The 27,466-nt window shown below is 41.9% G+C and overlaps 1 protein-coding gene across 5 annotated transcripts in view; it reads right to left on the reverse strand.

Annotated features, from left to right (window-relative positions):
• Positions 1 to 25,185, reverse strand: part of CLINT1 (clathrin interactor 1) — a 76,531-nt gene extending 51,346 nt beyond the window's left edge. For all 5 annotated transcript variants that reach the window (XM_021939916.2, XM_021939914.2, XM_003900446.4 and 2 more), the window contains exon 1: positions 24,945 to 25,185. In XM_021939916.2, the coding sequence (XP_021795608.1) occupies positions 24,945 to 24,985 (41 nt within the window). In that variant the 5' untranslated portion in view covers positions 24,986 to 25,185. The remainder of the gene's footprint in view (positions 1 to 24,944) is intronic.
• Between the last annotated feature and the right edge of the window lie 2,281 nt (positions 25,186 to 27,466).

The following is a 27,466-nucleotide window of genomic DNA, read 5'->3' on the forward strand; positions in this document are numbered from 1 at the left end:
CAGTAAGCCAAGACTGCGCCACTGCACTCCAGCCTGGGCAACAGAGTGATTGGAAAAAAAAAAAAAAAAAATCTCCAGTTCCTGGATTAGTCTTGGTGACAGCAGATGTTCAATGAGTATTTACTGGGTAAAAGAACAAAAGGACAAAAATTCTTAAATAGCTTCTTTAGGACTATAAAAAAAAGTCCTGATTGAACTGGTAACCAGAACCTGCATGATCTGGCCTTAACTTACCTATCTAGCCTTTTCTCTCATTCCTTCTGTTTCATTTCCTTTGTGGCATAATTATACTGCTTTACTAGCTGATTAGCATTACTTCATTAATAACACGCCCTTTACTTTCTTATCTCAGTGACTCTATGTGCTTCCAGAATCCCCACCTCTTTTTAAACCTAGTTTTCAACAAAGATGCAAAAATGAAGCCTTCCTGTTCTTTCCAACCCATAATTTGCCCTTCCTTTGATCAAATCCAACATTACATTTTTAAACTCATATGCATTATATTCTGCCCGTACAACGGCTATGTATGAATTTATCTTAATTACCTTAATATACTGTCACTTTTTAAAAAGCAAATAGAGTTGATCCTCATAATTTATGGACTCTATATACGCAAATTTGCCTACTCACTAAAATGTAACCTCAAAATCTGTATTCATGGTGCTTTCATGTTCATGAACATAAGCAGAGGAGCAAAAAACCTGAGGGGTCCAGAGCACACATTCCCGTCCGCGGTCAAACAAGGTGACACTTTGCCTTCTTGTTTCAGTTCTCAAACCATAAACAAGTGTCCTTTCTACAAACTATTTGGTGCAATGTATTTCACATTTTTATGCTTTGTATTGGCAATTTCACTGTTTAAAATGGCCCTGAGCATAGTGTTCAAGTGCTCCTAAGCTCAGGAAGATTGTGATATACCTAACAGAAAAAACAAATGTGTGCGAGATAAGCTTCGTTCAGGCATAAGTTATAGTGTTGTTGGCAGTGAGTTCAATGTTAATAAATCAGCAATTTTTAAATATATATTAAGAAAGATGGCCGGGCACGGTGACTCACGCCTGTAATCCCAGCACTTTGGGAGGCTGAGGCAGGTGGATCACGAGGTCAGGAATTTGAGACCATCCTGGCTAACACGGTGAAACCCCGTCTCTATTCAACATACAAAAAATTAGCCAGGCGCGATGGCAGGTACCTGTAGTTCCAGCTACTCGGGAGGCTGAGACGGGACAATGGCATGATCCCGGGGGGCGGAGCTTGCAGTGAGCCGAGATAGCGCCACTGCACTCCAGCCTGGAGACAGCAAGACTGCATCTCCAAAAAAAAAAAGATGTCTTTAAACAAAAACACACATAAAAAACAAAGTGATGTATGGACTGGCTAAAGAAAATGTTGTCACCAGAGGCTCACAGGAACCTCCCCCTGTCTTTTCCCCTAGGAGCAATGGTTCTGTTCAAGGTGACTTTATAAAACATAGCTACCTCAAATAACGAGAACTGACTACACTATATCTTATGCAGTTTTCTTTCCCTCTTGGTGCCTAACAATGAATGTCTGACAAAAAATGGGTTGTGAAAAACTGACTAATGAATATATAAGTGAACTCCATGATATCTTGGGAACAGAGAAGAGAGAGGCAGAAAGGAAGAAAGGGGAGCTGAGGCCAAGATATGAACAAGGGAACTAAAATAAACACCCTCTACTCAACAAACACACAAAGCCAGGTCTTTTGGGGGCATGACTAGAAAGATTTATTAATTTACTATATCCCCTGAAATTAACTCACTGATCCGTTGCCAAGACTTAAAATGTTAAGATAACTTGGCACAAGTCTTCTGTGTCCCACAGAAAGATGTGAAGAACTAAATGAAACCTAAGGTTAAAAAACATACTTCAAAAACATAAAAACTCCTCTTACCCAGGGTGAGTGTAAACTATGGATTTGGGAGCCATCACAAATTTCATTTCTATAGATGTAGCAATTCTTTTACATAAGCAATGTCCACTTTTCTGGCAGGTTGTCAACTGAAACTTGTACACACTGGAACCCTCTCCTTCTTTTGCACAATCTGTTACCACAGAAGAACTGTACAAAGCCAAGACTTCTTGTATAGGACACTTTTCTCATACTTCACACTCTCTTCCATAATACAGCCATATTTGTTTGGTTATTGGTTTTTAATACACATAACTCTAAAGGGCCAGGCACTGTCCTAAGCCACTGACAATTCATTTAATCCTCCTAACAACTCTATGAGGCAGCTACTATCACTATCCCCATTTTACAGATGAGAAAACTGAGGCACAAAGAGGTTAAGTATCTCACTAGAGGTCATGTAACCATTAAGTGTCAAAACATGAACCTAGGCAGCCTGATTCCACAGATGAAGGTCCAGAGACCATGCTGTTAATTGTTGTGTTATAATCATGATTTCAGCCACTATCCCCTTCTACTCTTGTTCTCCCTTCCCATCCACTATCCAACTCAGCATCAAGAGTAAGTTACATTAAGTGGTGTCATTTCGCTCCCTTATCAAAATTCCTCATCAGCTGCTTATGACCCTTAGAATAAACCCAAACTCCACACAGTGACTTACAAACCTCTGAAGCTACCCCTCTTCTTCCATGTTCTTGCCACACTGCACTGCCACTTTCTCACCAGCTCTTTCTCTATCCAGGACCTTGCTCATTCTAAAATATCCTCTCCCTGGAACACTTTCCTTGACTTTATTCACTCTGCTTTTCAGTCTTAATGTAGGTGCTACATCCTCAGAAAGGCCTCCTCTGGCCACTCTATCTAAAATAATTCCACTCATCATTCTCAACTGCAGTCTCTTTTCTTCGTAACACAGAACGTAAAATTATTTTGTTTACTTGTTCTTTTTATTTACTGCTCTCTACCAAAACTTGTTTACAGTTGTATTTTCAAGTACCTGCAAGAGTTGCAGATGATCAATAAATCCTCGCTATATTAAAAAGCCAGGTTGGCCGGGCGCGGTGGCTCAAGCCTGTAATCCCAGCACTTTGGGAGGCCGAGACGGGCGGATCACGAGGTCAGGAGATCGAGACCATCCTGGCTAACACGGTGAAACCCCGTCTCTACTAAAAAATAAAAAAAAAAAATTAGCCGGGCGAGGTGGCGGGCGCCTGTAGTCCCAGCTACTCGGGAGGCTGAGGCAGGAGAATGGCGGGAACCCGGGAGGCGGAGCTTGCAGTGAGCTGAGATCCGGCCACTGCACTCCAGCCCGGGCGACAGAGCGAGACTCCGTCTCAAAAAAAAAAAAAAAAAAAAAAAAGCCAGGTTATCCTGTGGCTTCCTGTTACTTCTGGTTATAACACTTTATTCCCCTTGGGATATGAGTATCTGACATTAGATGCATACCTATTATTTGAGTCTTCTTTATCAGAGATTATGTAAGCATTAAGAATATACTGGAAGCCAGGTGTGGTGGCTCACACCTGTAATCCCAGCACTTTGGGAGGCTGAGGTGGGAGGACTGCTTGAGCTCAGGAGTTTAAGACCAGCCTGGGAAATATGGAGAGACCCTGCCTCTACAAAGAATAAAAAAATTAGCCAGCCATGGTGGCCCACACCTGTGGTCTCAGCTACATGGGAGGTTGAGGTCAAGGCCGCAGTGGGCTAGACTGTGCCACTGCACTCCAGTCTGGATGGCAGAGTGAGACCCTGTCCAAAGAAGGAAGGAAAGGAAGGAAGGATGGAATATATACACACGCACGCACACACGCACGCACACACACACAATAACTAACTAAAAGATGTTTATCATCATGTATTCTAAAAACTCATACTTGAGAAATGCAATCGGTCTAAAAGAAATGTCAATTATGTGTTATTTTCCAATTACTCCTTATAAAGTCTGAAAAAGGCTACAAGGATACTACTTACATTAAATTCAAAATCCATGTTGTCTCACCAGCAAATTTCTCAAGCTCTTTTAATCTCTTTTTCTTTTTGAGACAGAGTCTCACACTGTCCCCAGGCTGGAGTACAGTGGCGCAATCTTGGCTCACTGCAACCTCTGCCTCCCGAGTTCAAGCGATTCTCCTGCCTCGGCTTCCCGAGCAGCTGGGACTACAGACACGTGCCACCATGCCCTGCTAGCTTTTGTATTTTTAGTAGAGACGGGGTTTCACCATGTTGGCCAGGATGGTCTCAATCTCTTGACCTCATGATCCGCTGGCCTCCGCCTCCCAAAGTGCTGGGATTATAGGCATCCTGTAATCCCAGCCATTGCGTAAGCCACTGTGCCCAGCCAAGTTCTTTTACCTCTTAATGTTCAAATTAAGAACATATTATTTGTTCTACTTAAAATTATGTAATTTTTCAGCTTTGTATAAATTTTTTCTTAACTGCTGGAAAAATGCCACTTTTAACAAATGGCCAATTTAATCCAATTTAAATCGAAGATTTCTTTTTTTTTTTTTTTCCCCGAGATGGAGTCTTGCTCTGTTGCCCAGGGGTTGGAGTGCAATGGCACGATATCGGGTCACTGCAACCTCTGCCTCCCAGGTTCAAGCAATTCTCTTGCCTCAGCCTCCCAAACAGCTGGGATTGCAGGTGCCCACAACCACGCCCAGTTAATCTGTGTATTTTTAGTAGAGTCTGGGTTTTGCCACGTTGGCCAGATTGGTCTCAAGCTCCTGACCTCAAGTGATCTGCCTGCCTCGGTCTCCCAAAGTGCTGGCATTACAGGTGTGAGCCACAACGCCCAGCCTAAGTCAAGGATTTCATATTTTCAAATGAATTATATATTTATTCTGTGAGTAAAGCCAGCCTAATTATATGCTTAATATGTACATCTTAAGATTATCTATAAATTCTCAATACTTTTTTCTACAAATTTTGCAAATGTGGATACTTGACACTTCTATTTGCAAAATAAAGTGCCAACATCTAATTAGAATAGTGCTGCCATAATTAAGCCAGACTCTTAAATTACTCAGTAATCAGTTGCTGGTATAAACAATTCAAAAGCCAAAAGCAGTTACAATATAACAGAACTATGAATTATGGGTGAAAGGCTGTAACAAGAAATACTGTTAGGAAGAATACATTCTATGGGAGCATGTTATTGCCATAATCACAACCATTATCTACAATACATACACTTGTGTTGCAATACACTTTTTGTCTATTCATACTTAACTAATTTTACAAAACCAAATAGCATTGCTAGAAGTAGTGAGAATAGAAAGAACAGAAATGTAGTGCTCTTCATAACTCTTATTCTCTTTAGACTTAATAAAATGAAAACAGACCAGGTGTGTTGGCTCATGCCTACAATCCCAGCACTTTGGGAGGTGGGCGGATTGCTTGAGCCCAGGAGTTCGAGATTATCCTGGGCAACATGGCAAAACCCCACCTCTACAAAAAGTACAAAAATTGGCCAGATGCGGTGGCGTACACCTGCAGTCTCAGGTACCAGGGAGGCTGAGGTGGGAGGATCACCTGAGCCCAGGAGGTCAAGGCTATAGTGGGCCATGATTGTCCCACTGCACTCCAGCCTGGGTGACAGAGGGAGACCCTGCCTCAAAACAAAACAGTCAAAAAATGAAAATAAAACCTTAAGCTTTACTCAAAAGAAAAGTATCATCACCACACTTTCAAAGAACTTCGTCCAGGCCAGGTGCAGTGGCTCACGCCTATAATCTCAATACTTTGGGAGGCCGAGGTCAATGGATAACTTGAAATCGGGAGTTCGGGACCAGCTTGGCTAACACGGTGAAACCCCATCTCTACTAAAAATACAAAAATTAGCTGGGCATGGTGGCAGGCACCTGTAATCCCAGCTACTCAGGAGGCTGAGGCAGGAGAATCGTTTGAACCTGGGAGGCAGAGGTTGCAGCGAGCCGAGATCGTGCACTGCACTCCAGCCTGGGCGACAGAGCAAGACTCAGTCTTAAAAAAAAAAAAAAAAAAAAAGAACTTTGTCCCATGTGCCAACTCTGAATTACACGTGATCCTGCATACCAAGAAGTTCTAGTAATCTTCTAATTACGACAAAAATCTATCTATTAATCTATCTATCTATCTATCTATCTATCTATCTATCTATATGTACATATAATCAACAGTATAATCTCTATTTTAAAAATATGCTTTACCACTAAGTGGAACCAAAACCAGGGGTCCTCAGAGAAATGGCTGATTCCAGGGCTGAAGCAGTCAAAGTACAGGATAAGCCTAAAACATCTTTGTATCAGAAGCTAAGGGTGCTCAAAAGAAAAAAGAGGAGGTCAGACACCATGGCTCATGTCTGTAATCCTAGCACTTTGGGAAGACAAGGCGGGCAGATTGCCTGAGCTCAGCAGTTTGAGACCAGGCTGGGCAAATGGTGAAACCCCGTTTCTACTAAAAATACAAAAAAAATTAGCTGGGCATGGTGGGCCTATAGTACCAGCTACTCAGGAGGTTGAGGCAGGAGAATTGCTTGAACCTACAAGGCAGAGGTTGTAGTGAGCAGAGATTGTGCCACCGCACTCCAGCCTGGGCAACAGAGTGAGACTGTCTCAAAAAAAAAAAAAAAAAAAAGAAAGAAAAAAGAGAGGAAGAACTGAGGAATATTCTATTTTTAAAAAAAACCAAACTGGTCTGTAGTTTCCAAAATGCCTGTTGTGAAAGACAAAGAAAGGTTAAGAAATTCTTCATTAAAAGAGACTAGAGAATCATGACAATTAAATACAACACATGCTACTAAACGAAATCCTGGAATGGGACAACTGACAAAACTGGGATATGGAAGAGGTAAAACTACTGTTTTAATGTTAAATTTTCTGTATTTTTTAAAACTATACTGTGGCTAAGAGAATAATCCCTATTCTCAGGAAATGCACACTGAAGCACTGAAGCAAAGGGAGCATGATGTATATAACCTACTTTCAAATGGATGAGGGAAGAGACAGTGTGTGTGTGTATGTAAACAGAAAAAGATGGGGGTGGGGTAGGGAGAATGACAAGCAAAGGTGGCAAAATCTTAAAAACGGATGAATATGGATAAAAAATATTCCAAAGCCATGTCAGTATGTCAAGCAGCCTTAAGTACTTATGAGTCAAAAATCTTAAAAGCCATTTTACTCAACAATATGCAAAAATTCCCTCCAGGGGCTGAGGCAGGAGAAAGGCGAGAACCCGGGAGGCGGAGCTTGCAGTGAGCTGAGATCACGCCACTGCACTCCAGCCTGGGTGACAGAGCGAGACTCCAGGACACTTTTAAAAAGCTCTTATAATTGTTCTAGTTAATGACAGAAGTTAATAAACACTAGTGAAATGTTATATTTGGATATGATGGTAAAAGACTATTTATGACTCTAAATAACTAGAATATCCATCCCCACTTGCTAGAAAAACTTCATTAAATATTTACCATAAAATATTTATTTGAAAGTTGCTTTGCAAATACTAGCCATTACAAATTCAACTGCCTATCTTGTGGAACACATTATCTATTCCAGTACAAGTTCCTCAAATGCAATATCCAATAAATTCTAAAAGTTTAAGCTCCCAGGGTCTATTTACAGAAACCAAGTATAGAAATACTATCTCTATTTAACAAGCAAAACACTCCTATTTTGTACTTATAGCAACTTCAGACTCACCTTGTTTTGTGTGTAAGTTTAACTGTGAAATATTTTTTCCTATTGCTGGCAGTTGCTTAAGGCCACTTGCACAGATTATTTGCTCTTTAAAGTTCATCGATTTTTTTTTTTATAAAAGCAAGGACAGTGAGGTGGTTTTCTTGCTAAGAGGTATCATATGTTAGACTGGTTTCACAAGAAGATCAAATATCCAAGGTACTCAAAAATGAGTAGAGCCTAAGTTTTATTTGTATTTTAGATTCCAACTCTAGTTTTCACAGGTATAAAATAGTCACTAAAATAATTTTAAGAGTAAAAATTTTTCTGTTAAAGGGGTTTAAATTTTATAAAAATTTATTTCCCAACTTAATTCCTATTAATTAGAACCTAAAAATGGCCTTTGTTCATCTACATTTTAAACTTTTTAACAACTTCAGAAAATGCCTCACAATGACAAAACTAAGGAAATAAAACAAAAGTAAAGAATAATAATTTACTGACAATACAATGGTAAATGTTTTCACAACATATTAGCTTATTTAATTCTCTTAACAGCCCTGGAAGGTAGACCCTCATCCTCATTTTATACAGTAGTAGAGGAAGTATCTTGACTCACGTCCCTCCTCCACTTACCCTTCCCACTCTTCATTTAAAAACAAAACTAAAACCCAAAGAAATCTGATCAACTGTGGCACACTCACAACCAGTTATCTTTAAATAGGTGGTGCTCCACTTAAAACACTCTACTAAGGTAATTTTATGAATCATATTATCTTGCTCCTCAGGACAACACCTAAAAAAAGTAGTAAAATCAGTTAACTTTTAAAAAAGGCATAAAATCCTTCTAAGAGAATGATAATATAAGACATCCTGCACTGGCACAATATGTGAAAATTACGTCTTTGCAGACACAGGCTTGATATTGTACAGTCTCATTATATCATCTATAGATTTTCTCCTGCTTGATTAAATTCATATGTATTGCCAAATATCAGATGCTAATCAAAAGTATGTAACTCTTAAAAATCTTAACAAAATGATAAAATGAAAAATCCTGTATCTCAACAGTGGTAAGAGTGATACCATCTCTTCGTAAACTCAAATACTCGATATTCTGTTTAAATTAAGTAGGCTGTAGTTTTTTTCATTTTTCACCAGTGATTAAACTTAGATGTATTATCCAATCTCAAAAACTAGACTTGACTTTTCTGACATGAAGGAACTGTTTCTAGAACCTGTCTACTGAAATTTTGAAGACCTTTATAGTGTATTTTCCCCTCAAGTTCTCAAAAAAGACACATTTATATTTCAAATTATTTATTTTGGACTATTTGATTAGGGTATAACAGGGACCTTCTTTCTTTTACAACAGAACTAGCTTCTAGGAAAGCACTCACTGATACGCCATCTTGTGTCATTTTGTATTTCTTTTTCACGCAGTTTTCATGTGCATATGCCTTACAGAACTGTAAGCTGCCTACTGGAACCCTACGATCTGTCACATGTCTTATAGTACTCTACAGGGCTCAAGGTTGCTATTTAATAAGCACTCAGTGAAGGACCTTACAAGGTCTGCCAAGATTAGTAAACATATCAATAATGTATTTTGAGTTATTGTATAATGTCTAGATGTTTACACCCTATGCCAGAAATATGGTACTGAGATGGTACATAAGCGATTAAAGAACATTATTCCAAATTATCCACTCTGAACATAAGAAAAATTGGAAAAAGTTGTGCATAAAATCCAATTCATATGACACAGCACACACTGAGGCATGTCAAACTGACCACAACATAAAGATCACAGGGTTATGAAACTTTTAAAAGTTGGTCACAGAGGACTACTGATTCTAAAGCACATAATACAGCTCAACAAATGTAAAAATATTTTTTACAGTTGCTTATAGAGAACACCTTTGTAACAACAATGAAGATTTTCTTTTTCACCTATGGAAACATCTATTTGCTTCCCTCTCATTAAGGGTCATTGACCTCACAGACATTATTCAGAATACTGCAAGAGGCCAGAACAATTTCCTTCTATGATAGGTGCATATGTGGAAAACAGAACACACACTAACTAAATTTGGTTCAGAATCTTAAGTACTGTAGGCTGGGTGTGGTGGCTCACGCCTGTAAACCAGCACTTTGGGAGGCCAAGGCAGGCGAATCACTTGAGGTCAGAAGTTCGAGACCAGCCTGGCCAACACGGCAAAACTCTGTCTCTACTAAAATACAAAAAATAGCCAGACAAGGTGGCGCACGTTTGTAATCCCAGCTACTTAGGAGGCTGAGGCAGGAGAATCACTTGAACCTGGGAGGCGGAGGTTGCAGTGAGCCGAGATCGTGCCACTGCACTCCAGCCTGGGTGGCAGAGTAAGGCTCTATCTCAAAATAATGATAATAAAATAAAATAAAAAATAAGTACTATAAATTTTTACCAAGTAATTTTTAATTTGCGTGAGGTATATACCAGTAATTCACCTTTCTGATAGTGAAATACGGACACACCTAATTTTACTGTGCTTTGCTTTACTGTGCTTCACACATATTTAAGGTTTGTGGCAACCCTGCATTAAGCATTTCAGTAATTCTTACAATATTTCCAACTTTTTCATTATTCTTTCTGTTATAGCAGTCTGTAATCAGTGATCTTTGATGTTACTATTTTAATTGTTTGGGGATAGAATGAACCGTGCTGTTGCCGGGCGCGGTGGCTCAAGCCTGTAATCCCAGCACTTTGGGAGGCTGAGACGGGCGGATCACAAGGTCAGGAGATCGAGACCATCCTGGCTAACACGGTGAAACCCCGTCTCTACTAAAAAATACAAAAAACTAGCCAGGCGAGGTGGCGGGCGCCTGTGGTCCCAGCTACTCCGGAGGCTGAGGCAGGAGAATGGCGTAAACCCGGGAGGCGGAGCTTGCAGTGAGCTGAGATCCGGCCACTGCACTCCAGCCTGGGCGACAGAGCCAGACTCAGTCTCAAAAAAAAAAAAAAAGAATGAACCGTGCTGTTAACTGGTAATACGTTTAATTGTCCTGACTGCTCCACTGACTGGCCATTCCTGCTGCTCTCCCTTTCCTCGGGTATCTCTATTCCCTTAGACACAATATTGAAATTAGGTCAATTAATAACCCTACAATGACCTCTAAGTGTTAAAGTGAAAGGAAGAGCCGCACACCTCCTACTTTCAATCAAAAGCTAGAAATGATTAAGCTTAGGAAGGTATGTTGAAAGCTGAGACAGGCTAAAAGTTATGCTTCTTGTGCCAAAAAGTTAGGTTGTGAATGCAAAGGAAATGTTCTCAAAGGAAATCTAAAGTGCTACTCTAGTGAACACAAGAATGATAAATGAAACAGTTTCACTGCTGATATGAAGAAAATTTGAGGGGTTTGAATAGAACATCAAACTAGTCACAACATTCCCTTAAGCCAAAGCCCAATCCAGAGTAAGGCCCTAACTCTGTTCAGTTCTATCAAGGCTGAGAGAGGTGAGGATGCTGCAGAAGAGAAGCTGAAGCTAGCAGAGGTTTATGAGGTTTAAGAAAAGAAGCCACCTCCACAAGAGAAAAATGTACGGTGAAACAGCAAGTGCTGATATAGAAGCTACGGCAAGTTATCCAGAAGGTCTAGCTAAGATCATCTAATGAAGGTAGCTACACTAAACAGATTTTCAATGGAGATGAAATAGCCTTCCAGTGGAAGACGCCATCCAGGACATATAGCAAGAGAGGTCAGTGCCTGGCTTCAAAGCTTCAAAGGACAGGCTCACTCTCTTGTTATGGGCTAACACAGCTGTAAGCCAGTGCTCACTGTACATTATGAAAATCCTGGGGCCCTTAAGAATTATGCTAAATCTACTCTGCATGTGCTATAGAAATGGAACAACAAAGCCTGAATGATGGCACATCTGTTTACAGCACAGTTTACTGATTATTTTAAGTTCACTGTTGAGATCTACTGCTCAGAAAAAAAGATTATTTTCAAAATATTATTTCACATGGACGAGGAGTCACCAAGGAGCTCTGATGGAGATGTACAAAGAGATGAGTGTTTTCATGTCTGCTAACACAACGTTCGTTTTGTACTCCATGGATCAGTAAGTCATTTTGACTTTCAAGTCTTATTATTTAAGAAAATACATTCCATAAGGCTGTAACTGCCTAGCTAGTGATTCCTCTGATGGATCTGGGAAAAGTAAATTGAAAACCTTCTGGAAAGAATTCACCATACTAGTTTTGCCATTAAGAATATTAGTGGCTGGGCACAGCTCACACCTGTAATCCTAGCACTTTGGGAGGCCAAGGCGGGAGGACTGCTTAAGCTCAGGAGTTCAAGGCTAGCCTCAGCAACATATCGAAACCTTGTCTCTACAGAAAACTAAAAACGTAGCCAGGTGCCGGGTGTGGTGGCGCACATGCCTGTCATCCCAGCTACTCAAGAGGCTGAGGCCAGAGGGTCACTTGAGCCCAGGAGGTGGAGGCTGCAGTGAGCTGATAGTGCCACTGCATTCCAGCCTGAGCCAGGGCAAAAGAGAAGTGACAGAGCGAGACCTCGTCTCAAAAAAAAAAAAAAAAAAAAAATTGTGATTCATGGTCAAAATATCAACATTTACAGGAGTCTGGAAGTTGATTCCAAACCTCATGGATCACTTTGAGGGGTTCAAGACTTCAGTGAAGTCACTGCAGATGTGGTGAAAACAGCAAGAAAACTAGAACTAGAAGTGGAGCCTGAAGATGTGACTGAATTGCTGCAATCTCATGATAAAGCTTGAATGATGAGTTGCTTCTTCTGGATGAGCAAAATAAGTGGTTTCTTGAGATGGACTCTACTCCCAGTGAAGGACATTGTTGAAATGACGAGAGACTTTTTTTTTTTTTTCTTGAGACGACGTCTCGCTCCACTGCCCAGGCCAGAGTACAGTGGCACCATCACTGTTCACTGCAGCCTTGACTTCCTAAGCTCAAATAATCCTCCTACCTCAGCCTCTTGAGTACCTGAGACTACAGGTACACGCCACCACACCTGGCTAATTTTTGTATTTTTAGCAGAGATGGGGTTTCACCACATTGCCCAGGTTGGTCTTCAACTCCTGGGCTCAAGGGATCCACATGCCTTGAAACTCCCAAAGTACTGGGATTACAGGTGTGAGCCAACACAACCTGCCAAAAAAAAAATTTTTTTTTTTTTTGAGATGGAGTTTCGCTCTGTCCCCCAGGCTGGAATGGCACAATCTTGGCTCACTGCAACCACCACTTTCCAGATTGAAGCAATTCTGCCTTGGCCTCCCGAGTAGCTGGGACTACAGGGGCCCACCATTACTCCTGACTAATTTTTATATTTTTAGTAGAGATGGGGTTTCACCATATTGGCCAGACTGGTTTTGAACTCCCAGGCTCAAGCAATCAAGCAATCCGCTCCCCACTCCCTCACAAAGTGCTGGGATTACAGGCGTGAGCCACTGCACCAAGGCCTGAGAATTTTTTTTTTTAAATTGAGATGCAGTCTCGCTCTGTTGCCCAGGCTGCAGTGGGCAACTAAGCTGATAAAGCAGTAGCAGAGCTTCAGTGGACTGACTCCAAATTTTTTCTTTTTTCTTTTTTTTTTTGGAGGTGGAGTCTCACTCTGTCCCCCAGGCTGGAGTGCAGTGGCATGATCTTGGCTCACTACAACCTCTGCCTCCAGGGTTCAAGTGACTGTCCTGCCTCAACCTCCTGAGTAGCAGGGATCACAGGCGCCCGCCACCACACCCAGCTAATTTTTGTATTTTTAGTAGAGATGGGGTTTCACCACATTGGCCAAGTTGGTCTCGAACTCCTAACTTCAAGTAATCCACCCACCTCGGCCTCCCAAAGTGCTGGGATTACAGGCGTGAGCTATGGCTCCTGGCCTAATTTTTGTATTTTTAGTAGAGACAGGATTTTGCCATGCTGGCCAGGCTGGTCTCAAACTCCTGACCTCAAGTGATTTTCCCACTTTGATCTCCCAAAGTGCTGGGATTACAAGCGTGAGCCACCGTGCCCAGCCTGACTCCAATTATAAAAGAAGTTCTACTTTAGGTAAAATGCTATCGAGCAGCATTGCACACTACAGAGAAATCATCTGTGAAATGAAGAATCTATGATGCAGAAAACTTCATTGTTATTTTAAGAAATTGCCACAGCCACTCCAAACCAGCAATCCCACAACCCTGATAAGTCAGCGGCCATCAGCATGGAGGCAAGGTTTTCCAGCAGCAGAATGATAAATATCTGCTGAAAGCTCAGATGGCTGTAGTTTTTAGCAATAAAATATTTTTAAATATAATACCATTGTGCATTTGATAGACTACCATATAGTGGAAACATAACTTTTTTTTTTTTTTGAAACAGAGTCTTGCTCTGTTGCCCAGGCTGGAGTGCAGTGGCCTGATCTTGGCTCACCGCAATCTCCGCCTCCTGCGTTCAAGCGATTCTCCTGCCTCAGCCTCCAGAGTAGCTGGGATTACAGGTGCACGCCACTGCACCTGGTTAATTTCTGTATTTTTAGTAGAGGCAGGGTTTCACCATGTTGGTCAGGCTGGTCTTGAACTCCTCAGAGTGCTGGGATTACAGGCGTGAGCCACCAGGCCCAGCCGGAAACATAACTTTTATATGAACTGGGAAACTAAAAATTTGTATGACTTGCTTTATTCCAATATTCACTTTAGTGCAGTGGTTTGGAATTAAACCTGTAATATCTCTGAGGTATGCCTGTACAACAATTTTTTGTTTACATGATGTCTTGTAAAAGATTAGCATAGCCGGGCGCGGTGGCTCACGCCTGTAATCCCAGCACTTTGGGAGGCCGAGGCGGGCGGATCACAAGGTCAGGAGATCGAGACCATGGTGAAACCCTGTCTCTACTAAAAATACAAAAAATTAGCCGGGCGCGGTGGCAGGTGCCTGTAGTCCCAGCTACTTGGGAGGCTGAGGCAGGAGAATGGCAGGAACCCGGGAGGCGGAGCTTGCAGTGAGCCGAGATCGCGCCACTGCACTCCAGCCAGGGGGACAGAGCAAGACTCCGTCTCAAAAAAAAAAAAAAAAAAAAAAAAAAAAAGATTAGCATAAACTGTTAAATATGTATTCTGAAAGTACATCATCTAGATTTAAATCTAGACTATTTTCTAGATATGTTATCTGTGGCACGCTCTTGGCAGTCTGTGCTCAATTTCCTCACCAGAAAATTGAACATAACAATGTTGTCACCTTTGTTCTTGGCACATGGCAAATGCTCAATAACTATTAGCTTTAATTATTAGAAATATCTGGATTTGGCCGGGCGCGGTGGCTCAAGCCTGTAATCCCAGCACTTTGGGAGGCCGAGACGGGCGGATCACGAGGTCAGGAGATCGAGACCATCCTGGCTAACACGGTGAAACCCCGTCTCTACTAAAAAAATACAAAAAACTAGGCTGGCGCCTGTAGTCCCAGCTACTCCGGAGGCTGAGGCAGTGTAAACCCAGGAGGCAGAGCTTGCAGTGAGCTGAGATCCGGCCACTGCACTCCAGCCCGGCCACTGGACTCCAGCCCGGGCGACAGAGCGAGTCTCTGTCTCAAAAAAAAAAAAAAAAGAAAAGAAATATCTGGATTTAAAGGATATCCTCTGTAACAAATATCAACTTACCAAATGTAATGTATTCATTCAAAAATATTTGAGCACTTATTGTGTCATAATTGTTTTAAGAGTTAGTAATACAGCAGTAAACAAAACAAAATTCCTGCCCTCAAGGAACTTGCATATCAGAGGCAGCAGATGAATATGTGTAACAGAGGAAGGCAAGCACAGAAAAAAAAAGTCACGAGTGTGAGTGCATACTATGTAATATAGGAGGTCCGCTGAACAGAACAGAGAAAGTGAGGGACAGTGGTGGGAGAAGAGATCAGAGAGGGGCAGCAAAGAGCCAGATCTGTACAGGCCAGTAAACAATGAGATGAGAGGAGAGTTCTGAACCCATTTGACTTAGTATTTTTAAAGAATCCCTCTCGCTGCTGAGTGGACAGCAGACTATAGGGCTAAACATTTTACATGGTTTCGTGAGAAACAGGCCATCCTTCAAAGCCCATTCAGTACTGAACTTATAAGCCAAATACATCAAACTAAGGATATTACTGGCTGGGTGCAGTGGCTCACGCCTATAATCCTAGCACTTTGGGAGGCTTAGGCGGACGGACTGCCTGAGCTCAGGAGTTTGAGCCCGGGCTCGGAAGCATGGTGAAACCCCTTCTCTACAAAAAATTAGCCGGGCATGGTGGTGCGCACCTGTAGTTCCAGTTACTTGGGGGCCTAAGGCGAGAGGATGGATTGAGCCCAGGAGGTCAAGGCTGCAGAAGCCAAGAGCATGCGTGCCACTGCACTCCAGCCTGGGTGACAAGTGAGACCCTGTTTCAAAAAAAAAAAAAAGTATTATTTAACCGTGGAGTTTAACTACAAATTAAGACATGTAATTTCATCCGTATAACCTAAGTCACTTTAAAAAGTGACAAATGAAAAATGAGTATGAGAAAAATTAATAGAAAAAGGCTCAGTATGCTTATTTGCATTGTTCTTTCTTTTAATATTAAAAAAAAATTTTGAGAGACAAAGTTTCACTGTTGCCTACGCTAGAGTGCAGTGGCACGATCACAGCTCACTGTAGCCTTCAACTCCTGTGTTCGAGTGATCCTCCCATTTCAGCCTCCCACATAGCTGCGACTATAGGCATGCACCACCATGTCCGGCTAATTTTTAAATTTTTTTGTAGAGACAAAGTCTGTGTTGTCCAGGCTAGTCTTGAACTCCTGGGCTCAAGAGATCTTCCCTCCTCGGCCTCCCAAAGTGTTGGGATTACAGGCGTGAGCCACGGCACCTGGCCTTGCACTGTTCTTTACTGATTTACTAAAAATGTATGAAAACAAATGGAAAAAACAAAAACAAAAAACAACAAAATTGAATTTTCAATGCATGCCTTTTTTTCTACTATAAAAATATAGGCTATTTGAATAAGAATTCTTGAAACACTTCATTCAATAATTGTTGAAAAAGCATACATGCATATTTACCACATAATGGTGAGTGCGTGCAAAATTATAAAAGATTATTTATATTAAAGTTTTTTTTTTTTTTTTTTTTTTTTTTTTGAGACGGAGTCTCGCTGTGTCTCCCAGGCTGGAGTGCGGTGGCGCGATCTCGGCTCACTGCAAGCTCCGCCTCCTGGGTTCACGCCATTCTCCCGCCTCAGCCTCCGAGTAGCTGGGACTACAGGCGCCCGCCACCACGCCCGGCTAATTTTTTGTATTTTAGGTAGAGACGGGGTTTCACCGTGTTAGCCAGGATGGTCTCGATCTCCTGACCTCGTGATCCGCCCGTCTCGGCCTCCCAAAGTGCTGGGATTACAGGCTTGAGCCACCGCGCCCGGCCTATATTAAAGTTATCTAGAACTTAAACACTGTCCTAAGAATTGAGAAGCTAAATAAAATTCATGTCAAAACAAGTATCCTAGGCCAGGCACAGTGGCTCATGCCTGCAATTCCAGCATTTTGGGAGGCCAAGGTGGGTAGACTGCTTGAGCTTAGGAGTTAGAGACCAGCCTGGGAAATGTGGCAAAACTCCATTTCTACCAAAAATATGAAAATTAGCTGGGCATTGTGGCGTGTGTCTATTGTCTCAGCTACTTGGGAGGATCATTTAAACTACTTGGGAGGATCGCTTAAACTTGGGAGGCTGAAGCTGAGATGGCACCACTACACTCCAGCCTGGGTGACAGAGCAAGACACAGTCTCAAAAAAAAAACAAAAAAAAAAACCAGAAATGAAATATTCTAAAATTGGCTAACTAGACTCTTCTTAAATGAAGTACAAACCATTCATGTGCACTGTTGCACATTAACAAAATCACTCGCATTTAATAATTTGTTAGCTAAATCTATCCACGAGTAATAAATAGCTATAAATTGGCTCTAACATGGGAATATGTTATGTTCCTTTACCTGTACTTAATTTTCAGGCAAAAGAGCCCTGGTAAGCCAAAATAATTTCTTGCCAATTTGGAAGAGGGGTTGAATAACCGGAAGGCCCTTTCTCCAGTGTGCTTTCCTTGTACATACCGTTCGCCCATTGTCAAACACCATGAATTTGGTATCACATATTTTAGAGGATTCTTTTTCTTGATATTGTTCCGTCTCAAGAATAAATTGTCTGCTTCAATGTGCATTTATAAAATAAATCTTTTTAGGTTTTAGAAATGTTTTACATTAACAGTTACTTTAAAATCTTGAGAATACACAAAACAAGCTGAACAAAATATTAAGAATTGGCAGATGTAATTCACAATGTGTCTTTCTAAAGACTTTATTCCTCAACATGTCTTTTGAAAGGGTATTTCTGCAATATGCTTTGCAATATTAAAGTGGAAGCCACTTATGATTTAGCAAAAATAATACAAGACACAAACAACAGAGGTATTTAAATAAGCTGTCCTATGTGTAGGCTACACTGAGTCTTAAGAGAGAGTACTCACTGAAAATAATGACTTCATGGATGAAGATACAGTTCCTACATACTTGTAAATAACCTAGTCTGCCAACAATATCTTTATTTTCTCAAACACTGTATTCCTTTGATTTTTCTATTATACTGTTCTGTGTGTAACAGTAATAATAGTAATAGATGTTTCAAGAGTTGACTGTATGTCAAGTACTATACTGTTTCACATTTAATCTTCACAATCCTGTAAAATATCATCTCCATTTTACAGAGAAATAAAGATACCATTCCAACACATAAGATCACCGTTTCTAGTAGAAGAACTAAGATTTCAATCCAGTTCTCACCTCTGAACCACTAGCTAGTCCCAGATTTATTAATCACCATCTGGAGGTACCTAAGTATAGTGGCAAAGTGTGTTTGGCTAGCAAATTATTATAAAAATACATAGATGGACAAACACAAAATTAAGCCAAACAAGAAAAGCTCACATGAAGTGCTAACTTGAAAAACTTGAAGACTAAACAGTAAAATATGTTGTCACCAAAGGTAGCTGAGACTAAAAAGTTAACTGTATATAAGAACCTTCAAAAGTACTAAAAATGTACTTTGAATCTGTAAAGTGATCTTCACTAAAACAAACATTGGAAACAAGTAGGAAAATAACATAAGAATACAGAAGGCCAGGGACAATGGCTCACACCTGTAATCCCAGCTCTCTGGGAGGCCAAGGCAGGCGGATCACATGAAGTCACGAGTTTGAGACCAGCCTGGCCAACATGGCAAAACGCCAACTCTACAAAAATTAGCTGGGCATGGTGGCGCATGCCTGTAATCTCAGCTACTCAGGAGGCTAAGGCAGGAGAATCACTGGAACCCGGGAGGCGGAGGCCAGTCGCAGTGAGCTGAGATCACACGACTGCACTCCAGCCTGGGTGACAGAACAAGACTCCATCTCAAGAAAAAAAAAGTACAGAAAAAGATTCAACTGTGGAGCCATACTGTGAAACCTTGAGTACTAGCTAATGGCACTCAAAATAAAAAAGGCTAAGTACTGTCAATGGACCTATCAGTAAACAGATGAAAAACTGCCTTGTAGGCCGGGCGCGGTGGCTCATGCCTGTAATCCCAGCACTTTGGGAGGCTGAGGCGGGCGGATCAACTGAGGTCAAGAGTTCAAGACCAGTCTGGCCAACATGACAAAATCTCGTCTCTACTAAAAGTACAAAAATCAGCCGGACATGGTAGCATGTGCCTGTAATCCCAGCTACTCAGGAGGTTGAGGCAGGAGAATTGCTTGAATCCAGGAGGCAGAGGTTGCAGTGAGCCGATATCACGCCATTGTACTCCAGCCTGGGCAAAAAGAGCGAGACTCCTTCTCAAAAAAAAAAAAAGAAAGAAAGAAAGAAAGAAAGAAAAAAAAGAAAACCTGCTTGTAAACTAAAACTAAAGCGTGCAAGAAAATGTTAAGAGGCAGTTAAGTACTTTTTAAAAGCACCCTGACAGTAGTACTAAATAGATTTAACTACAGACAATTACCCCTAAGAAATACTAGCAGAAATAAACCAAACTCATCTTTCTTTGGAATTAAATTCTTAATATCTACTTGTGTCCAGTTACTAGAAAAGGAGGAGAATAATTAATTCATTATTTCAGCAATAACAATTACTTACAGTTGGTTCAAAGAAAAGTTGACATGGGAAGACTAGAAAGCTGACAACTATCTTACCATCTCTGCTTTCAAATTCCAAGAAGCAAACTGAACAGAGATTTACTGGTAAGATAAGGAAAATAAAGGGGATGACATTTGAAGACTGAAAGAAAAGAAAAACAAATAATCCATTCAAGTTGTAGCATATCCATAGTGGCAAGGTTCTTTAAGGCAGGTATTGAATGTTTCAAGTTCAGAAAATAGAGTACTAGACCAGGCGCAATGGCTCCCGCCTGTAATCTCTGCACTTCAGGATGCTGAGGCAGGCAGACTGCCTGAACCCAGGAGTTCAAGACCAGCCTGGGCAACACAGCAAGAACCATTCTCTACAAAAAAATTTTTAAAAATTAGCCAAGCATGGAGGCGCGGCTGTGGTCCCAGCTGCAGTGTGCATGTTTGCATCACTGTGCTTCAGCCTGGACAACTGAATGTGACCCTGTCTCAAAAATAAAAAATAAAAAGAAACTAGAGTACTAATCCAGTAAATAATAAATGTATTGTCTGTTAAAATAAATGAATGTACTATTCTTTATAAAAGCAAAAGTTTCTCCCTCTGGAGGCAGGAGACTAGAACAGTAGTTTCTACAACTCTATTACATTATCTAAACATTTAGGAACTAAAACCAAGCAAATATACATTAATAAAAATCAACTTATGAGGGAATATGCAAGCTATGCTTAGGAGAATAACTTAAAATGGACTACCTATAGCTGTTGCCTTAGGACCTAAGCCAGAGCTGTCTGAATCACTATCATAAAAATGGCCACTGAGGCTGGGCAAGGTGGCTCATGCCTGTAATCCCAGCACTTTCGGAGGCCGAGGTGGGTGGATCACCTGAGGTCACGAGTTTGAGACCAGCCTGGCCAACATGGAAAAAGCTCATCTCTATTAAAAATACAAAAATTAGCCAGGCATGGATGTAGACACCTATAATCCCAGCTGCTCGGGAGGCTGAGGCAGGATAATCATTTGAACCCAGGAGACAAGAGACTGCAGCGAGCCGAAATCATGCCACTGCACTTCAGCCTGGGGGATAGAGTGAGACTGTCTCCGGAAAAAAAAGGGGGGGCGGGCCACTGATGAAATAGATTTACCACTAATATTACTCCTTGCAAGGAAAGAGAAGGATTCGCTGAGCTTAACCAAGTAAGTAGCAGTTTTAATCTACCACTACCATTACTATGTAATGAAGTATCATCTTCATTACATTCCTCAAATCTGGAGAGAAAATAGAACTGCAGCAACTTTCAATTTTACCATGTATAGGATGACAAAATATAAACACGTCCAATTTTATTACAGCCACAAGTAAAGATAGACAGGTCATAGGACGACAGTGGTTAAGCTAGTGCTCCTAGTTGGTGGGAATGGTGCCACTTATCCTTTCCTGCCACATTGCCTTTTATGCAACTTGACGAGTGGGAAGATACTGGCATCCCGAGCTCTGGCAGGCCTATGGTTTTATCTGCTTCCCCTCAGTTCCACAATGTTGTGCAAAACAAATTCCTCTACTGCCACTAGGAGGTGCAGCGATTGTGGAAAATGTCCCCCCACTTCCAGAAAGTCTTCAAGGTCTCAAAAGCCAATGTTTGAAATAGATCATTAACACTTGGGGTGGCTGAGATGGGTGGATCACCTGAGGTCAGGAGTTCGAGACCAGCCTGGCTAACATGGCAAAACCCTGTCTCTACTAAAAATACACAAATTAGATGGCTGTGGTGGCAGGCACCTGTAATTCCAGCTACTAGGGAGGCTGAGGCAGGAGAATCACTTGAATCCCAGAGGTGGAGGCAACAGTGAGCCGAAATCACACCACTACACTTCAGCCCAGGCAACAAGAGCGAAACCCCATCTCAAAGAAAAAAAAAAAGAGCCAGATGCAGTGGCTCACACCTGTAATCCCAGCACTTTGGGAGGTTGAGGCGGATGGATCACGAGGTCAGTAGATCGAGACCATCCTGGCTAACATGGTGAAACCCCCATCTCTACTAAAAATAAAAAAAATCAGCCAGGTCTGGGGGCACACGCCTGTAGTTCCAGCTACTTGGGAGGGCGAGACAGGAGAATCGCTTAAACCCGGGAGGCAGAGGTTGCAGTGAGCCAAGATCGCACCACTGCACTCCAGCTTGGGCGACAGAGCGAGACTCGGTCTCAAAAAAAATAAGATAAGATAAAATAAATATATCATCATACTTAAGAGCCGCTACCATACTGAATCTAAGAGTGGCTCCAGGAAACACATTTTTCAAAGAGTACATTTTTTTTTTTTCTGAAGTAAAACCTCACTGGGTATCAATACACACTAAAAGTCCTAGTCTTCCTGAGTCATGGTGTGTATTTACTGCATAAAATATTTAAGTATAACACTTATTACCACTTTTTAAGAAAATTTCCCTTTTCAGCCTAAATTGCCTACAGAGGATAATGGCTACAAAAGTTATCTGCTATTGTAAAAACTAGTTCCAACTACTTCTCCTTGATGGAAACGCATTTCTCCAATAGCCATTAAAGGTGGAAAAAGTCTTACTCTAGCCAGGTCCCCTCATTTTACAGATAAGGAATGCAACATCTAGAGATTCATATGATTCTGCTTCAAATCATACATACAGCTAATTAAAAAGGTAATGCCAGAATATGAACCAGACAGTTAAACCCCCTAACCTTTCTCTCATATAAGCCCTCATTCTATTGATCTACCTATTTGAATAGTCCTTAATCGCTTCACTGTTTCTTCATTTGCAAGTTCCTTCATCATTTTAAATCTTTGATAATCAGACCAGCCATTCTATGGATCTGCTGCACATCTATTATGGCATTATAAGGTACACAGTCTAACAGATCCACAGTTCTGTAAGATGCTTACATTTGGGGGGAAGAATTTCTTCTCTTCTTGCCAGTGAAAGATGAAAATTAAAATCCCGAGTACTCATCAGTAAATTAACCTCATGTTCTAATCTTAATGTGTCAGACACCCACAAAAGCCTTAAAAAGTTTTTGGTGGCAACATTCTTCTATGTTCTTGAATAATCTGGTTGAAGTCTACATCCTAAATTGGGTAGTAAAAAGACAGATAATATTTTTCAACAATAGCTTTTCCTTTACATAACTACTTACATGGTAAATTTAATCTAAAGCACATGAAGATTAGTAACAAGTGTGATAAGCAAATATGAAAGGTACAACAATAGTAGGAATATTGCCTCAATTTCTGTCTTACAAACAATGTAGAGCCTCTTCAAATTTTTGAGTACCACAAATTTAGACCTCTAAGAGAACAAGGTGTTTCTTAATGGTTTTATTCTGCTGACCTCTGACTTAGAAATAAAGAGGCAGTGCCAGGCACGGTGGTGTATGCCTGTAGTCCTGGCCACTTGGGAGGCTGAGGCGGGAGGATCACTTGAGCCCAGGAGTTGGAGGGTGCAGTGAGTTATGACCACACGAAAGAATGAGACCCCATCAAAATTAAAAAAAAAAAAAAAAAAGGCAGCTTTTAGTCTTCTTTCGGCCTTTAAAAAACTATTTAAGTTGATATCCTAATTTTTACACAATATACTAAAAAAAAGCCAATGAATCTGGATCTGGAAAAGAACTATTAGTTTATTTCATCTTTGGTAAGCAAAAGCAAAGAATATATAAATAGGTAAATAGTCCAAAATAAACAGCTAAAGCCTTAATAGCCAAATGAGTTGTTATAAAGGAAAATTATTAAAGCAAATCACTTTTCAAACTTGAAGCTTCTCTCTTAAAGAGATTTATCTCTAAATGCAAAACATTTGCTAGTTTCAAAAGTACACTGATCTAAACACACGTTAAGGGCTTTATATGCAATACAATCCCTTAACCCTCACAACAACATTCTAAGGTAGGTATTGTTGCATTTTCATTTTGCACCAGAAAAAACTAGGGCACTGTGAGGATAAGTAACTTCCCTAAGGTTACAAAGCTTGAACCCAGCTTTGCAGGTTCTGAAACCTATGCTTCTTGGGCACTCTATTGCCTTCTTGGTAGCACAGAAAATATAAAAATACGATCAAGCTCTAAGTTCTATCTCATGCATCAGACAAGGCACTGGAAATTACTTTGTTTCCTGGTGTCAAGAAAACAGTTTGTTATCTACACTTCCTGATTTTAGGTTAGGTGGGTGGCACAAATGAACTGTTTTTCTCACCACACTTACTGCATAATCATTAAAACCCAAAAGGAAGAGGACTGCCTAAATTCTTAAACTTTATTTCCTGCTGGCCTAGAAGACCTTACTTAACCACTGTTATATCTGATTATACTCATTTTAAAAGTTAAGGTTTTCCTTGTGCAAGTAAGAGACTGAAGTTATTTCAGTCTTAAAGGAAATCAACTACGTACTGGTCGTTTTACCTGCTTTTAAAAGCAGATCAACAGGATATAAACCTGCGTTGTTTTTTTCTTAAGGGGAAATTTCTTAATGACCTCTTAATTTAATCGAATGGAACAAGTAGCACACCAAAAATGATGTGTAGTGGAAAAAGAAACAGAAGAAAAAATCGCAAGAAGTTATACAGTGATCTACTTTCACTAGTGTTAGAAAAGCAAAGGATGAGTCTCTTTTTGAGTAACTTCAGGCTGACCACAATAGCCACTTGTTACACTACGAACACCCACTCCAACACTTCAGGTTCATTAGGAATTAAGAGGAGGCCAAGAAGGTAAAAGACACAATCCAACCAGGTCTAAGGTCTCTCCGTACTACACCCTGAGGGACACAGAGAACCAGTGCATTGTGCCCCCCAACCCCAAACCTTCCCTGCTCCCCAGGAGGCAAACCCCACAGCCTGGGGCCAAGACAGCCCTCTGGCCAGGGCAGTGACCCAGCGTCAAACAACGCGCCCCTTATGACCAAAGCGTCGGCACCCAGGGGTTGGAATAGGGGAAGGGACAAGAAGGCCTGGAAAGGAGAGAAGGGTGGCCAAGATGATGTTTTTTAAAACGAGGGAGGGTCCCTCCCCAGCCTCGCCAGCGGGGATGAGGCCCGGGGCCGGGAAGGAGCGGGTCGCCGCCATGATGGGACTGGCAGAGCCGGGGGGCGTGACGTGGGCAACCCCTAGCCCAAGGCCAGCTCCGTCTCCCCCTACCCCATCCCCCACGTGGGCCTCGGCCACAACTGCCCCCCGATACTCACGCTTTGTCCACCAGCTCGCGCACCTTCCACATGTTCAACATCGTGTCCCGCGCGGGACGGGCCGCCGCCTCCCTCTCCTGCTCCCCACGGACCCTGGAACACTTCCGTACCGGGGCAGTTCCAGGCCGGGGTCACCGCCGCCCACCGCCTCGAACTCCCCCAGTCAGCTCCTTCCTTTGCCACAGCAGCGGCGCCGCCGGTGACACGTCGAGACGCGGCAGCAGAGGCGCTGCGTGGAGCGGAAGTGCCCGACTTTCCGCCGCTGCGCGCGGGGCACGCCGGGACTTGTAGTTTTCCCTGAGTGCCGAGCGGGGCCGGTTCAGTTGCGAGAGCTGAGAGGAGTTGGGATGATTTTTCTCAAACTTTCCCAGTCCCCTGCACCAGACCTACCGAGCCGGAAATTTTGGAGGTGAGGCCCAGCGATCTGTGCTTTTGCAAATCCTCCAGGTGATTCTGATGACGCTCAAGTTTCAGAACCACTGGTGCAGGATCTAGTCACACTCAAACACTTTTCAAATGTAAGGCAGTATTGCTATGTTATTAATAATGATTATACAGAAGTATGATTGGCATATGTATTCCTCATCGACAGACACATCGCTGTATTTATTTCCCAATGTACACTTAGATCCCTGGGCTTAGTTTCCACCCCTGTAAAATTGAAGAACTTGTATTCTAAATCCTTTTCTGCTCTAATTCTATGATACAATGTTTTATATTTAGACAACTACCTGAAATCCTTGTTAAATACTTTATTATAAACCTCAGAAACTCAGTTCACACTCCACGGGAAACTAAAAAGCCAACATTATATATACACGCACACATACGCATATATGTGACTGGTTTGTGTTTTTTTAAGGATAAATATGCACGTTGCTTTCATTGCTTTGTTGCAATGCTTGTCATCACTTCCCTCTCCACTTACTCATTTTTATCAATGCTCCTGTTAAAGCTTCAAGCAACTTTAAGTTTCCTTTGATCCGTCTGATGAAATTTTACAGTTCTTTTCATTCTACAAATATTTATTGGGCATCTTGTATGTTCCAGAAGTGGGGAATACAATTAGAGACCCAGCTCTCTTGGAATTTAAAGGTAATTGGAAGAAACATATAATAATCAAGGAAACATTTAAGGTAATTGCATATAGGGTAATTGCTTAGCGGGTTCTTTCTGCCGGCTTTACAGATAAAATCAATTCACTGCGTCCAAGCCATTGCAGTGAAGAGTTTGACATGCGGCTGGCCATGCCACTTGAGAGACAGAGTTGTTACTCAAATTAATCTTCCTGAAAATTTGGAAGCTAGGGTTTTCAAAGATAGTTTGGTGGGCAGAGGGTTAGGGCATGGGTGCTGCTGATTGGTTGGGGATGCAATCAGAGAGGAGTGTGGAAAATGGTTCTCCTTTGCTGAGCCGGCTTCTGGGTGGAGGACCAGCAGAGGAGTGGCTGGTCTGGGTGGGGCCATCTGTTTGTCAGAAATGCAAAAGCCTGAAGGCTAATCTTAGGTTCTACGGTAGTTCATTACAGGCCGGGCACAGTGTCTCACGCCTGTTATCCCAGCATTTTGGGAGGCTGGGAGGCCGAGGCAGGAGGATCACTTGAGCCCAGGAGTTCAAGACCAGCCTGGGCAACAAAGTGAGACCCCGTCTTTACAAAAAAAAAAATAATAATAACCAGGCGTTGGGACACACAACTGTGAGGCCAGCTACTTGGGAGGCTGAAATGGGAGGATCCCTAGAAAGGATCAGATAAAGACTCCGATTCACAAAGAAGTGAAATTGACAGTTGCTAGTCATGAAGCTAGGTGACAATAATCCCAAATAAACAACCTCTGACCCAGGTCCCTCAAGTCAAACCACCTCTTTTTTTTGTTTGTTTTTTTGAGTTGGAGGTCTCACTCTGTTGCCCCAGCTGGTCTGACACTCCTGGGCTCAAGCAATCCTCCCACCTCAGTCTCTCAAGTAGCTGAGACTACAGGAAACCCTCTCCAAGTTGCATTCACTTAATTACCAAAAGCAGCTTTGAAAAAGGTTTCAGTAAGGCTTTCGGATTGAGGCCCCAAGAGAAAGAAGCAAGGTTGAAGGAATTGATAGGCAGAAAAGTACAACAAGCAGAAATCCAAAGTTATCTCAGAGCTTTGTAATGATAGGAGTACTTGGGCTGATACAAAGTAAATGGAGGTGGATGGGGAGAGGCAGGTAAAAGATGAGCAGAGATGGGTAGAGGAATAGGGCTTTCTTTTTTTTTTTTTTTGAGACGGAGTCTCGCTCTGTTGCCCGGGCTGGAGTGCAGTGGCCGGATCTCAGCTCACTGCAAGCTCCGCCTCCTGGGTTCACGCCATTCTCCTGCCTCAGCCTCGCGAGTAGCTGGGACTACAGGCGCCCGCCACCTTGCCCGGCTAGTTTTTTGTATTTTTTAGTGGAGACGGGGTTTCACCGTATTAGCCAGGATGGTCTCGATCTCCTGACCTTGTGATCCGCCCGTCTCGGCCTCCCAAAGTGCTGGGATTACAGGCTTGAGC

This window comes from Papio anubis, chromosome 5 (genome assembly GCF_008728515.1).
Source record: "Papio anubis isolate 15944 chromosome 5, Panubis1.0, whole genome shotgun sequence".
Lineage (NCBI taxonomy): Eukaryota > Metazoa > Chordata > Mammalia > Primates > Cercopithecidae > Papio > Papio anubis.